Raw genomic sequence first — 16,148 nt, forward strand, 5'->3', positions numbered from 1 at the left:
TCTACCGAAATGAGTCCATACATTCAGTTTTGTAAACACAGTTTAACCCGCTAAGAGACTAGTAATGAGTTTTTTAGTTTCCTATTTGTTATGCTACTATGTTGTAGTGGTAAAGAATTGTTTTGCTCAGGTGGAATAGAAGCGCTAAAGTTATTCACAGAGGCAACAAACCACCATTACCTCTGTGACGTGTCAAAGCATCACGCCAGCAAAGGGTCAAATATTAGCATCAGCACGTCTACTCAGGTGTCATGTTTCCATCACTGCTGATCCGAGCTGGAGCAGAAAAATACTTAACTACACAATCACATGACCTAGTCTAATGTGGCAGGGGCTTGATAAGTCAACTATTTGTTCACAACTAAAATTCTGCCATTATAATTGGTAGGAATCATTAAAATACTCATTATAATTTTGTCGTAGGCAATTGAATTCTGCAAATAAAAAGGTGAACGCACCGAAACATGATTAGAAGGTAAAGTGAATTCAGTTTTCATTTATGGGGATTTTAAGATGTTATATTGAAAAAGACTTTTTTCGTATCAGATCTATTTATGTCTCCTTTATGTTCCCTATAGGTGAGTATAGGCTGTCCAGAGAAGATGGAGCCCATTACCAAGGTGTCCCACATCCCCGCTAGCCGCTGGGCCCTGTCCTGCAGCCTGTGCCGAGAACACACAGGAACCTGCATACAGGTACGTCTCTCACTCTCACACACACACACACACACACACACACACACATCCCTGCATCTGCTTTGCCTCATTAAGTGTTATTAACTGACCCCTAGTGTCTTAAAATATAAAAAAAAACAGTGATCCACTTTCAGACTGAAGCTCTGTCATGAATTAAGGGGGGTAGCTTCACACCTGCACGCCAGACGGACACTCACTTCACTCCTCCACATATTTTCATTTTCTTCGTTTTCTTCTTTCCACAAACATCTTTGTCCAAACCTTGTGCCACATGCATGCATGCTGTACATCGTGGACAGTGGCATAAAAGATTTTGAAGAATATCAATCAGTTTTTTTAACTGTATGTGAAGTTCAGTATCTAAGTTGAACTTTTAGATTGACATGAAATTTCCAACCCACTCATCCTTACACACAGGAAGATGGGATATATGTTCTGAAATGAAGCCTTACAGGCACACCCACAAACTCACACACATGCACATGATGTTTCTCAGCAACACACATCATCATAGTTCTCATCTTCTTGCTGTGTGTGGGCGGATCTGTTTCAAAGCAGCACTTCTTTAACATGCTGCTGAGTACACAAACAAAACCCCCGCTGACATACTAAAGCTAACCCACTTTACAGTTATTAGCCCGAACACCATTCAGCGTTAACAGTCCCCTCGAGGTGACCTGGATTTTCTTAATTCCTACGTTCCATCTGTGTGTGTACGTGTGTGTGTGTGTGTGTGTATACACGTTCGGAATATACACTGTATGCTTGATGTATATAAAAGTTTGTACAAATATATCTACATGCGTTTAATTGTTCTGATTCGAACAAAGACACTTATAACTGCCACCTCACAGAAGGTAGGCAGTTCTTAATGTAGGTAGAGGCATGACATAACAGTTGGACAACTACTTTCTCAGTACTAGTACTAGTTTTTTTATACTCAAGTTGTGGCATGTTGATTTTTTGAGCATGCAGTCCACTTATTATAGACTAAACTTGAATAAGGTGTATTATTGGTTTCACTCTTACGCATCTGTAACAACATACAGTTTGCGTGACTCTTTTTAATGTACAGTCGGTTTGACGTTTTGATTTTGTGAGTTTTTAGTAGTGTTACACCAGCTGCTCCTTTACTTTGGTCACGTAATCATTCGGTAATAACAAACTAATGACACGCTGTCATGCCAGTTTTCAAGTGCAGCCTGTTCCTTCCATAATCAGTGAAATGCTCAGAACTAAATATTTGTATTTGATGATGCACCGGATTAATTGGCGAGTTCTTCATGTGTAATGAGGCTCTTGATTAGTGCCTTATTAAAGGACGGTGCACTGTAAAGGTCAGCCAGTCAAACCTGTACTGCGTCTGTTAAAGCTCATACAGAGACGGTCTGTGTGCAGAAGTCTTCAGTGATAGTGTGACACGCTCTGCTAATTAAGAAAATACTTCAACTTCATGCTTAATTTGTCTTTTTCACAGAACTCAGATGAACATGGCAGCCCGTTGGATTTAAATACCCTCAGTTATGACATACAGAGGGTCATTATGTAGTAAAAACTAAAAACTATAGCTACAGAAGATACCAAACCGATTTACACGGTGCAGCCATGAAAACATGAGTGGCTCCAAATACTTAAAGGTACATTTATTCAGTGATATCTAGTGTTGAAAATTTCATTTTGCAGCCGAACACCCCTCACCTCACCCTCTCCTTCCAAACATGAAAAATAACCTGTGGTAGCCTTTATTTGTCATAAAAACTCAAAAGGTTTTAGTTTGTCCAGTCTGGACTAATGTAAAAAACATGGCGGCCTCCGTAGAGAGGGTCCCCTCAATGTAAATATAAAGTATTTAAATATAAAGGAGCTTTTCTGGGGTAAAGAAAACTACAATTCATACAATTTTAAATCAAACAAACTAGTGAAAATATCATAAGAATTATTCTACATTAAATTTCTGCCAATAGTTCCCTTTCACCTAAATCTGACACACTGGACCCTTAACAAAGAAGCTTCAATGTAGAGCTGCATTCATTTAATCTCAAACTCTCCCATACAGAGTGGAAGCAGATATGAAAAGGAGGAAACTGGATGTTTTTGTATTCGAATCCTTACATTGTACATTTCTCTTTACCCCACTAAGTTTAGCATGAAAGGACTTTCAGACAAGTCTGAAGAAAAAGAGTTTTGAAAATGTAAATAGAGCTATTACCACCTTGTAGATTCCTGCTGATGAGCATGAGAATCACAGGTTTTAAAATGAAGAATTAAAATATAGCAGCCAAAATCATGAATATCCCTAAGCTGTCAAGCTCTGTCTCCATCCAAGGATCATCACATTTTCACCAAAACCATGTGGATATCTGCACTGATACATCTCAGCTGTCAAGACTTTAAATCCATGATTCATCAGGATTTCCACTTGATAAAAAGATTTTATTAGATTTTTTTTTTATATATAAATGTCTCAAATCATGTCAGTTTAAGTTCTTGAATTCGGCCAAACAATAGTCAGAGTAAATTAGATTCTTCATTGATTGATTAGTGTATCACCTCCAACGCTTTTCACTATCTTTTTGCTAAATATACTAAAAGCCTTGATTTTTCAATGCAAGTTTTACTTCTTTCAAGCATTATTAAAACATATTTGCAGGAGTTTAAATGGCTTTACTGTTATCAAAGGAGCTGCTAAATATAATTTGCTAAAGAATTGAAGTATTGAAGTTGCAGAAATCAGTTTAGACGAGAAAGGGAGAGACAGAAAATAGAAGGAAAGTTTGGCTGTTAAAATGTAACACAGGTTTTTGTTACAATGCTAATCGACAACATAGGGGAGAGTGCAGTGCGCACACACACACAAACACACACACACACACATACTTTTACAAATGTGCATGTACTCGCCAGACACACACACAAAATCACACCATGCCTGGAGGGACTCAGTGGGAGGTCACCTCTTGGTATGACCTGCAATGGATAGTTGTCTCACGCACACACACACACACACATACACACACACACACACACACACACACATCCTAAGTCAGTGAAATGTCAGCAGAAATGGGGGAACCGTGTTTGTTGTGACTTGGCTTGTCTCTCTGCTTTGCTGCACTCGTATTGGAGCCTCGATAACACAGGAAATGGACCGAAAATGACACTTCAGACAAATACTTGTGACAAAGTGACAGTAATGGAGGGAAAGTGTGTGTGTGTGTCTCTGCTATGTGTGCTGTACATTTGGGAGGGTTTCGCGCTACTTCAGTCTAATCCAGCTTCAGTCTGTTGTGTGTGTATCTGTACTTCAGGCACAGTATTAGGCTAGGAACACTGTACCTACGTTGTTTGTGGGTGATATGTGCAGAACGTCACACTGCCTTCTTGCCATGCTGCTGTGGTACATCATCGAGCTTCTTGCCATTTTTGCACTTGTGATATGTGCGGTTCCTCCTTTTCGTTCCCATATTTCCTCTCATATATTGTTTCTGTCATTAATTGTATTTCCTCTCTGCCTCCTCTTTGTAGTGCTCCATGCCCTCCTGTATTGTGGCCTTCCATGTGACGTGCGCCTTTGACCATGGCCTGGAGATGAGGACCATCCTGGCCGAGAACGACGAGGTGCGCTTCAAGTCCTTCTGCCTGGAGCACAGCTGCACTGCCAGCAACAGCAGTGCACCAACAAGCAACTGCTCTACTTCAACCAGCGTGAACAACAGCAACCACAACACCACCATTTCCACCACTAACGGAACACATGGCACAGCCAGAACAGACTGGGCCACCGCCGGCATCGGTTCTGAGCTCCGGCCAGAACAGCCGCACCAACCAAACGGCAGCAGTGACCTGGAGCAGAGGTCAGTGTTGTTCCCTGTTTCGGTTTCTGTGTCGGCAGCGGAGCGAGCAGAGCGGGACCAGCTGGAGAGAGAGAAAGTGAGCCAGAGGAAACAGAAGCTGCAGGAGCTGGAAGATGAGTTCTACCAACTGGTGGACCCAAGGGAGGTGGCTGAGAACCTGGGAATGCCTGTCGCACAGGTACGTTAAACCAAAAAATTATTTAATCTTCTGGTGAACCTTCCCTGATTTGACAATACCTGATTTAAAGGACTTATGATCAGTATTTGTGTAACATGTAATAACATAAATACACATTATAGTAATAATAGTGATAGTAAAACAGAAAAAAGTGCAATAAGATAATCATAAACAAAATCCAGGGTCTGAATAGCATATTTCTTTTCTTTATGTATTATTTTCAATGTTCAGTTTATCATATTTTAAATGAGTCAATCTCAGCTCACACTACACTATACCTAGTTTCAGTGTTATATGCACATCAAGTAATCCGTCTGGATTTAGAGATTTCGGACATTGATACTTGCTAACTGGGATTATTTTGTTCTTTAAGGTGGATTTCCTGTATCAGTTCTGGAAGTTAAAGAGGAAGGCCAACTTTAATCGACCTCTGGTGACCTTAAAGAGGGACGAGGTGGACAACCTGGCCCAGCAGGAGCAGGACGTCCTCTACAGACGCCTCAAACTCTTTACACACCTACGACAAGACCTGGAGAGGGTGAGTACGAGACGTGTGTGTGTGTGTGTGTGTGTGTGTGTGTGTGTGTGTGTGTGTGTGTGTGTGTGTTGGTATGACGCCAGTGAAACCTGTTGCTTTATGCAGTGCAATGTTCAGACTGGAGGTATTTTTTCCTCTATAATATCTGTGTGGACGTTGATTTGCATTTTTTAGAATATAAATTAAAACTATCATTGAAAGAATCATTTAAATTAGTTTTTTTTGTTATCTGAATATTGATGTGAAATTAATGAATAGCCTGAAGGAAGGAGGCATAATGAAATGGCTGAATGATATAGTGAGTGAGTGAAAGATAGGGCATTGTTTTAAATCAATGTTAAAATCCTCCCGACACTCAGAATTAATATATACTCTTACATGTAAAATACAGTGAACACAGCAATAGACTGGAAATTTCTCGGACCTGATTTCTTGATGTTGTCATCAGGAGTGTTTTGGTTTTTCTGCCTCTGAGTTTGGATGAAGAAACCTTTAATTCATCCCAAGATGTCCCAGAGCACAGAAGATGATCATCTGTGTCTCTCTGGATGTAAAAAGTTACCTCTGTAGTAGAGCAGTGTGGGAGGAATCATCACAATATAATTGGTAGTGACTTCTCTCTTTTTTTCTGTGGGACTCGGGGCATGTTTAGGGATTCTTGAGCCCCCTGCTGAGCACCACTGTGCTGGAGCTATCCAGACAAAAAGATGAGAATGTTTGTGTCACAGAGAGGAAGGCTGTGATTTGAAGTCTGTAAATGGGTCCCAGAGTGTAGCTCAGGGACTTTATAGTTTGAGGTCTTCAGGAGGAGCTGCCTGTGTGGACCCATTACACAAAAGCAACTGGACAGATTACCAAGAAAACGATCAGGGGTGGCTCCATGCTCTTTTTCTTAACTTCCTTTACCATTGCAAGCATTTTTCAACATTTTCATTGATTTCTCAGGAAATAATGAATGGATCTTGATGAAAAAACCTGGCATATTTTGGAAAATGATATTAATGAGTGTGTGTAATTTGGTGCAGAGCCAAATACAAATCTGGATCTAGAGAATTGAAATGTTTTCTTAAGAGGACTATTGGGCCTTGGTGGAGGAATGCAGTCTCCTGAGTGCCCCTCTAGTTTGTAATGTCTCCGGGTGTAGTTTTATCTCAACAGTATAGATATTAGCACGCTGAAGTAAAACTTCCACCAAGCCCAACATGGAACTGATCAGAGATTGCTCAGCTTGGCTGTGGGAATGATTATGGATTCCGACCGTCTCTGTCTGTAGTTTGCAAGATATAGTTGCATTTTAAGGATTATTCTCCACTGGTTTTTCTCCACTCATTCTCTAGTCAGCTTATCCTCAATTATGGGAAGGTAAGTTTATTGTAGGACTCTGATATCCCTTCCCATCCGTAACACTTGACATGGGTCTTAAATTGAATTTGTTAAAGGTCCAGTGTGTAAGATTTAGGTGAATGGAAACTATTGACAGAAATTTAATGTAGAATAATCCTCATGATGTTTTTATTTCATCTAAATTGTATGAATTGTTGTTTTCTTTACCCTAGAAAAGGCCCTTGATATTCAAATACTTTATATTTACATCGAGGGGGTCCTTGTTTTTTACATTAGTCCAGACTGGACAAACTAAACACCTTTTGAGTTTTCATGACAACTGAAGCTACCACAGGTTCTTTTTCATGTTTGGAAGGAGAGGGTGAGGTGAGGGGTGTTCAGCTGCAACATGCAACTTCAACACTAGATATCTCTGAATTCTACACACTGAACCTTTAAGGTCTCAAAAAGTCTTAAATTTAACTTGTTGAAACCTGCAGAAACCAGAAACCACATGAGGAACTCCTAAATCTGACTGACACTGTCTCTGTGGACACATTAGAGTGAACGATTTTGGGAAAGAGCACAAGGTACATATGATTTGTTCCACTATTATTCATCAATTCTTTATGCTAGTCATTGTAACTGTAACTCCTATGTTCTTTTTGGCTTTTAGGTCTAGCAAACCCTCATGGTAGTTTACCCTCCTCACCAATTAAAGTTGATACTCAGTAAAAACAGTTGGATGATTAAAAAACAGAAAAAGCCTTAATGTAATTAGAATTTCACTCTGTATTCTACGGCTGTGAAGTATCAGAGAGAAAACTTCATCAGATCATAAATTGTTATAAACTATTATATTCATCATGTTAATACTGGTGTCACAGGCTGAACATGAACTGCGGTCCACAGTTTTGACGTCTGTCAGAATTATGAAATGTTCATCCACTCCCGTCAGTATCGTAGCTCGCACTTGGCAGCAGAATGCAAACCACTATGTAAATTTCCTTGCTGGGTTTTCCTGGATTGGTTCTGCCCATGCCCATAACCTCACTCCAGGCTCATGTTGGCAGTGCTCTGATAGTTGATCGGCATTCACCGCAGCTCTGCTCTCAAAACCTCTGTTTGACCCTGCAGCCTCCCGTCCAGAAGCTGAATGACAGCCCGCAGCCAAAACATCGACTGCAACCCGAGCGACGCTGCTTCTTATGTTTGGACAAATGTTTTATATCATTACCGCAATCTGAAAACCACGGTATCCTGTAGTATTTGCTTACCCGCTGATACTAAATCTACCAAAAAAGAGCCTGTGTTGAAAAAATTTCCACCACAAACCCTCGTAACAACCAGCTGAAATGTGTTTTCTTTCGCTAGGATGAAAGATAAACCTAATAATCTGGTGTCCTAAATACTTTTTTCCTTCATTTCTTTGGCTTGTGATTTGATACTGTGCAGTTGGCTCGCCTCGCTTTGGCTCACAGTACGACAAGTTTTTGGCAATTAGGTGGTTGTATATCAATCTAATGACCCAATATCCTGCAACTTTTGAATATTCTAATTTATTTGAATGGTTTAATTTTTCCAATTGTGCCTCAGTTTAAAAGTTGAGTGGTCTTGAGGAATTTTGATTAGACCAACAGATCGGCTTCATAAATGGTTAATTTGACTTTTGGATAACAAATGTCTCTTAACTTAAAATGGAGTAAAAAAAATGTTCCCACAAGGCAGGTAGTCTCTCCTGACAAGTGGCTTCATCAATCTGAGTGTGTCTTCTTTGTCCTTTTTATTTACGTGACCTCATCTGGGTGGGCGGCACGGTGCTGGAGTGGTTAGCGCTGTCCCCTCCCAGCAAAGTTTGCTTGTTATCCCTGTTTGTGCATGTTTTCTGCAGGAACTCTGGTCCAGTCCAAAGACCCTTAATTGAGCATAGGTGCAAATGTTACAGTGAATGATTGTTTGTCTCTATTCAGCCCATTTCCCCATCTCATACCCAATGTCAGCTGGGATTGGCTCTAGCCCTCTCAAAAGGAAAGCAGTATAGATGATTGATGGATGGACCTTGTCTGGATGCAGAAAAAGTATTGGAAAGAGCAAACTATACCCTGTAGGTGCACATTAGTTTGAATTTCTGTTTATTTTGTTTGAGCACCACTCTACTACTCCACTACTTGAGGTATTGGTTTCCTGCAGACTCGTGTAACTGCAGCCATACCTCAGTGGTCTCCAGGGGTCAGGGTGTATTGATTGTTACAGGCCTTGTAACCTCCTGACCTAAGTTATATCTTCAGACTCCATATCTATGCTCCCTCCAGACCGGCCATTATTGATGTGTATTGTAGAAGTGGACCATAGTACTTCACGTCTTTAAGGTTGACTCTGCTTATCTCATCAATAATAAGGGAAGCAATTAAAGACAGTCAGAAGAAAATAAGCATGTCAACATCGTATTGAGTGTTTTTCTGCCAATATAGCGAACAATGACTGGCTGTTTTCCTATTGATCTTATTGTTCATTTTCATCTATCAATCAGAAATGTCATACAGGAGTTTAGAATAGAATACCAGAAATTTCCGAGGGAAGCTAAAACTGTGAAGCCAAAATATCCCATATAAGAATGCTGTCATCTTGCGCTGATGACGTCCTTTGGAGCCAAAGTCTGTGCAGTAGTTTTCAGAGGATGGAGCCAGTCAGTCTCAGCTGTCAATCATGATGTTTCACCCAGTTTGTATCATCATAAATTAACTAAATAAAACCAAACTCTACCTAAACGATTAACACAACAAACACCAGTGTGATGTGAACTAGCTAAAATGATGGTTTTGCCCATCTCCCATCCACTAACATGGAGGAGGCAGGGTTTATGACCTATATTGCAGTCAGCCACCAGGGGGTGAGCCTTACATTTGTAAAACCATCATGTTGTATATTTTTTATATTCAGTCTTTCCTCCAAACACGGATGAATCGTCCATTTCGTAGTTGTGTTGAGGCAACGATGCTTCAGCTGCAGTTGAAAACATGACATTTGTTACTGACAGTGGCACAACACATTGTACATGTTCAGTAGCAGTTTGAACATTAGGTTATGGCAGCATGTTAAATATCAAATCGTGTTGGTTCCTGTGCAACATTGTTGGAAGGTCTGACAGAGATCGGAGGATTGATTATGTTTGCTGCTGGCGGGAGGATTGATCACCTATCGGTCACATATTGGTCGAGTGAGTTTCTACAGCTCACTGCTACTGATGCGAGTGGCCATCAGTGTACAAGCTTTCTTTCTCTTCGTCTCCTTCACTTTCCTCCCACTCGTTCACATTTCCTCCTCCTGATCTCTGCTTCTCTCACACACACATAACTGATTTACCACCAGAAAGAAACACAGAGCTTTATTGCCGATTACATTTTAACCTACAATTCTATATGTGGGAACCATTCAGGGTTTTTAGCAAATGTTCTGCCCGTTTCTTTTTCCCCCTCTCTGGTTTTTAGCATGAGGTCTTCTCCGTGGAGATGGTTGTGTGTTGTATGTATGGCATTGTGTTTGTGTCAGGGTGAGTGTGTGTATCGGTGCACGAGAGAGTATTCCAATCATCTCTGATTTGCTGGCAAATTGAAAAATCCACTCCATCCTCCCATCCCGTCATCCCTCGACCCCAACCCAATCAGACCCCATGACCGAACCCTCCAGCCTGCTGCTTTTCTGAGTGTGTGTGTGTGTGTGTGTGTGTGTGTGTGTGTGTGTGTGTGTGTGTGTGTGTGTGTGTCTGTGTGTGTGTGTGTGTGTGTGTGTGTGTGTGTGTGTGTGTCTGTGTGTGTGTGTGTGTGGTGGTGGTGGAAGATGCCTAATGTGGGGTGGATTATCCCCCCTCTCTTCCTCTTTGAAGTGCTGCCCAATGGAACGAATTGCACTGTGCTGTCCCTAATGCACTGGTGAGCTTCTTCCATTTCTGTACTCCTCTCCGATGTGCCGCCCCAAAACCGCCAATCCCCCCTTTCCCCTCACCAGCATCACTCACCCAATCAGAGCGCAGCATGTTGAAAAAATGTGTGGCATAGTGACTGGATGATGTAAATTGGCTGCTAAATATTGCTTCATTTTGTGTGTGTGTGTGTGTGTGTGCCTCCCCACATTTGTCATGAACTGCAGTTCACGCTGACACAGATTTATAGTGGAAATATTACATCAGACATTGAAATTGCTAATGTGTCGACCTAAAAACTGAAAGTAGACATGCATGTTAATACATGAAACATAGAAAATAGAAAGGAATGATTTTGAATATTATAGGCTGGCAGTTTCTAAATCAAGTTGAAAACCCATAAGCTACCTTCAGGCTTCAAGCAACAGGTTAATGTAGACCTCATCTCACTATAGTCTACCTCATAGTGCTGTTGTTTCCTGTGTTGATTTGACTTTATATTAATTGAACCTGTGTATAGCTTATCTTGTCCTTTTTATTGTTACGGTTGCAGAGGTGCTCATTCACTCAGAATGGGGTGATGTCATGTGTTGCCGCAGTGCATTGAGGTTCTGTTGCTTTGCTTAAGTTGCAGCAGAGCTCAACTTTTTATGTGGCAACAGAAGCACCAGCCAATCAAATCGTGTTTAAACAAACACTCAAGTGCAATCAAATCCCGTCCCTGGTGTGTGTTCACCTGGTTTTGGATTTTACTCGCTGTGACTTTCTCGTTAGTAGTGCATTGATGGCTACAATGGCATGCTAGAAGGAAACCCAGCTAGGTTGTGTTTCCCAAGAATGAAGCTGTGATTGTTTTCAGTATGACGATCATGCAGGCGGGAAGTGTCAGGCACGCCCATTGTCAAGTGTTAATGCAACACATACGTGTGAGTCCAGCATAAGTCTCTGCAAACACAGAGGGAGAGAAGGACCGTTAGAGTTTAAAGACGTGGAGAAGGTGCCGATGTTCAGGAGGGAGGTTGATGAATCAGGGGAAAATGCCAATGCGCAGCAGGGAACGGCAGAGAGGGGAGAGCTGTGGCTGACACAGGGAAAGCAGGTGTGAAAGAATCCCCTTTTCCTTACTCATTTCCTGTGTTTTCACATCTCTAACTACTTGGTCCGAACAATTGCAGCGAGTCTTTTCCCTCCTCTCGGTGCATCGGTTCTCCAGCCAAGGCTGGCAAAATGTCAAATGGCACAGTGTTGTTCCGTGCCCTGCCCTATGCTCTCGCTCACTCTCTCACGGCAAAGACTTGGCAGCACACTCAGCCCAGCAGGTCAGCAGTCCCACACCCAGGAGGCTCTCAGTGCTCACAACAGGACAGTGCCCTTATGAAACAGTCCAAAGTTTTATATAACATGTGTTTTATTTCACTAGTCAGCACGCACAGGAGAGGAGGATAAGATGAGTGATAGCATTTGATGAAAAGTATAGCCACTTATGGAAAAGAGAGTTTAGAGAAAAGGGAAAGACATGACCTGAGAGTGAGAAAGTTGGGACTGGCTGGGAAGGTTTTGGCCAGACATCCTGCTCAAAACCTGGACAGAAAGCAACACCTTGAGCCTTCAGCTGCAGGTCCAGGATCAGCGGGGTGTGTGACGCCTGATATCCGTCAGGTACTCTCTGTGCCACGGTGAGGGCGGGCAAAGCCCATCAGTTAGTTTTCTCTGGCCACAGGTTACATTTTCACAGTTTGTTTTCCTTCCACGTTTGAAAGGAGCGCAGAGGAAGCTTTGGAGCAAAGTAAAAAATGAGGTGGGAAATATATGTATACACAAGCTTGTAACCAGAGGTTTTGCTGGCGTGGATTCACAGTGCTGTGAAAATCTGGGCAGGGAAAAGGATAAAATAGCTAAAGACAAGAAAGTTACTTGGCAAATGAGGCTTGCTTGTATCTTTATTATCTCAGACTGCCAACTACTATGGATTTCCTATAATCTTTGTGGTCTGTGTTAATTTACATCCACAACTCACAAATGCCAAGATCCACATAACTCACCAAGGAAATCTTCGAGTTTCTCCAATTCCTTTTATTATTTTGTTAACAGAAGATTGTTTCTGGAAGGAAACACAGTAAAGAACCTTTGGAGTCATCCCCTGACTTTAATTTCTATTTCTTTAGTCATCTCCCTTTTACGCAATTATCCAAAGAACACATTATGCCGTAAGTCATCTGTCAGGGTTTTATGGCTTTGACCCTTGTTCAATTTACTTCTGGTTACATTTTCATTAACTCTCTGTAGTTTCAACTTTCAATATCAGCTTTTCTTGGTCATAATTTTATTTGACTGCTTGTTGCTTTTGATACTAGATATGATACGTCATTTATTTTTGTTAAATTCATACATAGAAAAAATTACTTTATACATTTTTGTTATTTTAAGAGATTTAATTGAATAAAAGTGCAGAATTCTAAAATTCAATAACCAATTATTTACTGCATTATATATATATATATATATATATATATATATATATATATAGTGTTGAACTAATGCTTGAGCAAATTTTGCCTTGTGTTATAAAGAGATATATTTATTTTGAAGCGTTACAAAAATGCACATCACTGATGGTCAAACCTCAATTTACTTGATATTCTTCATAATCTAGTCCTAAACATCTCTGGACCCCCTAGATATCTGAATTATACCTCAGATTTCTATTAATAATGACAAATATTTGGAACTTATTTCTAATCTATTTCTAATCAACCTTAAATAGATATAACATTTTTAGCACACTAAAATATGTTTTTTGAGCTTTAAACTAAAATATATGACTGTTCTTTCATGACATTGATCTTGGTTTTAATATCACATCTATGGGTTAAAACCTCCCAAAACGTCTTGGAGGACTGATACCTCTGTAGAGTGGGACATTTAGGATGTCTACAACTCTAGTCATGACATTTAATAAGATATATATATATATATATTTAAATAACACACTCTAATCAAAGGATGGCCACCCGCCACCACCGATTGCTCTTGAGTGGAAAGTAAAACTCTGAGCAGGTAGGCCTGTTTTAGCCCCGCCTCCCAGCACTTCATTGTGAAGGCATATTTTTTGTTAATTTCCAGGGAGAAGCACTTCAGCCAAATCTTAGGGTTTGAAGTTAGACTTCAATGCTTGAGGGGAAGCATTTTCATCAAGTTAGGGGGATTCACAAACAGATTTAGAACAGATTTCCAACACAAAGGCCAAGATATCCTGACTTTGTTCTTTAGTATTGGTCAAGTCCCAAAACCCTGGATCCTTTCCCATCATAGAGCTCAATCACATCTTTTCATTAGACCCTCCCTGTCTGGTTGATGCAAGTTCCTTCAAACTCTACTCAAGTTTGTTTTGTTGGATTTCTGTTATAGATTTGTTACCTCAGACTTTGCAAAGTTCCCCCAGAACCACATAAAACATTATCAGCTATTTGTACTGGCTGAGTGACAATTTGTAAAAATGATGGCGGAGGAAGAGGAGCTGTGGGTGGTGAGGGATCTTTTGACTCTAAGTTTCTTGTTATTGCATTCATCTGATTAGTCACATACATAATTTCCTGGTATTTACATCCCAATGTGTTAAAGGTTGTAAATAATACTTTCAACTAATTAAAATGGCAGCCAACAGTGTTTCCTACATGAAGATATATTACAGTCCTGAGCAGAGAGTGAAATCACACTCACTGTGTGAGTTTTGACCCAAGCTCCTCTGTTCTTTGTTTTGATAGCCGGTCCGAGCAAACGTTCATGTTAAAGCGTTGTGGGCCAGACGTGCAGCAGACAGACCCACCCTGTTGGATCAGCATCAACCTGGCTCCCCACACACAGCTCCGCTCCAAACCTAATACTGGCTCGCTACACTCAATCCCTTCTTCTCAGGCTGCTTTCTGTTTCCAAGACGCTTCAAGGTACTAAGAAAGAACCAAGACAAGGGCCTTTTCTGTCCACCAGCAACACTTACTGTTAGATCTCAACACTTAGCAGCCACTATAAGAGTTTTTCAGCAAAGCAGGTCTCAATTTTAGATTTAAGAAAGCCCTAGAAATCTTGTTTGGCTCGCTCCCAAAGTGACCAGCAGAGTAGACTCCTGAGGGAGGCCGTCTGGTTTCTGCTGCAGTTTTACAGGCTCTCTTGGTGGGATTTGGAAATATACAGGTTTAGAGGAATGATCAAACACAACACTTCACTTGTTTTGTCAGAGCTCGTTCAGATGAACACACTGTGAACTCACTGCTCTAATCCAGAGGGATTTATCAGCACATTTGATATCGTTCATTTTATTTCACAATATTACAAATTAGGGTTAACAGCATCTGTGTCTCTGAAGTAGGTGCCAGGTGTTTGGATAACTTAGTTTTAATACTAACATATCATCAGATGAAGGCTTTTCCGGTTGTTTAGTTATTGATGGATAAATAAAGTCTCCATGGGATGAAAAGCAAGTTAAAGACCTTTTTTTAATATAATATACTTTTTTTTTAGCTATTGTTGAAGTGATGTTTTCATATTGTAGAGCTAGACATCTTAGTATTAATATTAAAATTTTACTAAATAGCACTGGCTATTAAATCACTGCTAAATTGATTGAAGTTTGGTTTTTGTTTAAATTCTGTGCAGCTTCAATGCTTTACATTTTACAGTTTTTACAGTAAAATGAACCTACGCTTTGTACAAAGGCATATGAAGCTTTTAAAGCTACATAAGACCATTATAGCTAAGTAAGGTTTTTATTGCACATTTTGCATGCTGTATCAGTCCATGCTAAATCAAGTGTTGTCGGGAAAAAAAGAACTCAGCAGTGAAACTTAATATAACGCATTGATAATTAACCACTTTTGACATGAATTCATTACAAAAAGGTTTGACCAACAAGGCTAAGGCCCTGTTTGAAGAAAACTGCACTTTCATATGTTCAAACATGATCTAATGCAATACATTCACCTTAAAGGGATAGTTCACAGAAAAAGGAAATTTCCATCATTATCTACTCACCACTATGCCAATGGAGTGGTGGGTGAAGTGTTTGAGTCCACAAAACACTTTTGGAGTTTCAAGGGTAAGTAGCGTTGCAGCCAAATCCAAAACAATTTAAGAAAATGTCGACCTCTTCTTCAATCATAAAAAAACTGTCTTCATCAGTTTGACATCTTGTGTGTAAAACTATAAAAAAGATCACAAATATAAAATAAAATAATAAGTAAGATCTTTCATTCCATCGTAACATCCACTGTAAATGTGAAAATGCTCCTGTTCTCTCTTCTTTGATCTGCTCAGGAATCTGGCTGCATCATTATGTATGAGCTTAAGGCGAGAACAGGCTTCACACCTACAGGTCGCCTCCAGCTCCATTCACTATGCTACAAACTGCCTGTTGAGATCTACTGCTGTTTAAAATGCTACACGCTAAGCTTGACTGTAACGCAGCCCTACAGCTTCAAAGCGCACGGAGAGCTGCTCCTTTGGCTTCAGCCTTTGTTAACGCTCTGCCACAAGGTCACTGAGCTGCCTAACACGGCAAAAAGAGAGATCAGAAACACTTTATTATGCCAACATCAATGAAAGTATGTGTATTTTTGGCGTTTTAGGACCAAAACTACAGCGTCTA

General features: G+C 40.4%; 1 protein-coding gene across 2 annotated transcripts in view; it reads left to right on the plus strand.

Annotated features, from left to right (window-relative positions):
* The window catches only part of jade2 (jade family PHD finger 2), a 157,952-nt gene that overhangs the window by 97,251 nt on the left and 44,553 nt on the right, over positions 1-16,148 (plus strand). For both annotated transcript variants that reach the window (XM_069510390.1, XM_020085390.2), the window contains exons 8-10: positions 579-695; positions 4,221-4,727; positions 5,101-5,265. In XM_069510390.1, coding sequence (XP_069366491.1) covers positions 579-695; positions 4,221-4,727; positions 5,101-5,265 — 789 coding nt within the window. The remainder of the gene's footprint in view (positions 1-578; positions 696-4,220; positions 4,728-5,100; positions 5,266-16,148) is intronic.

The sequence above is a fragment of the Paralichthys olivaceus genome, chromosome 15, assembly GCF_024713975.1.
Source record: "Paralichthys olivaceus isolate ysfri-2021 chromosome 15, ASM2471397v2, whole genome shotgun sequence".
NCBI lineage: Eukaryota > Metazoa > Chordata > Actinopteri > Pleuronectiformes > Paralichthyidae > Paralichthys > Paralichthys olivaceus.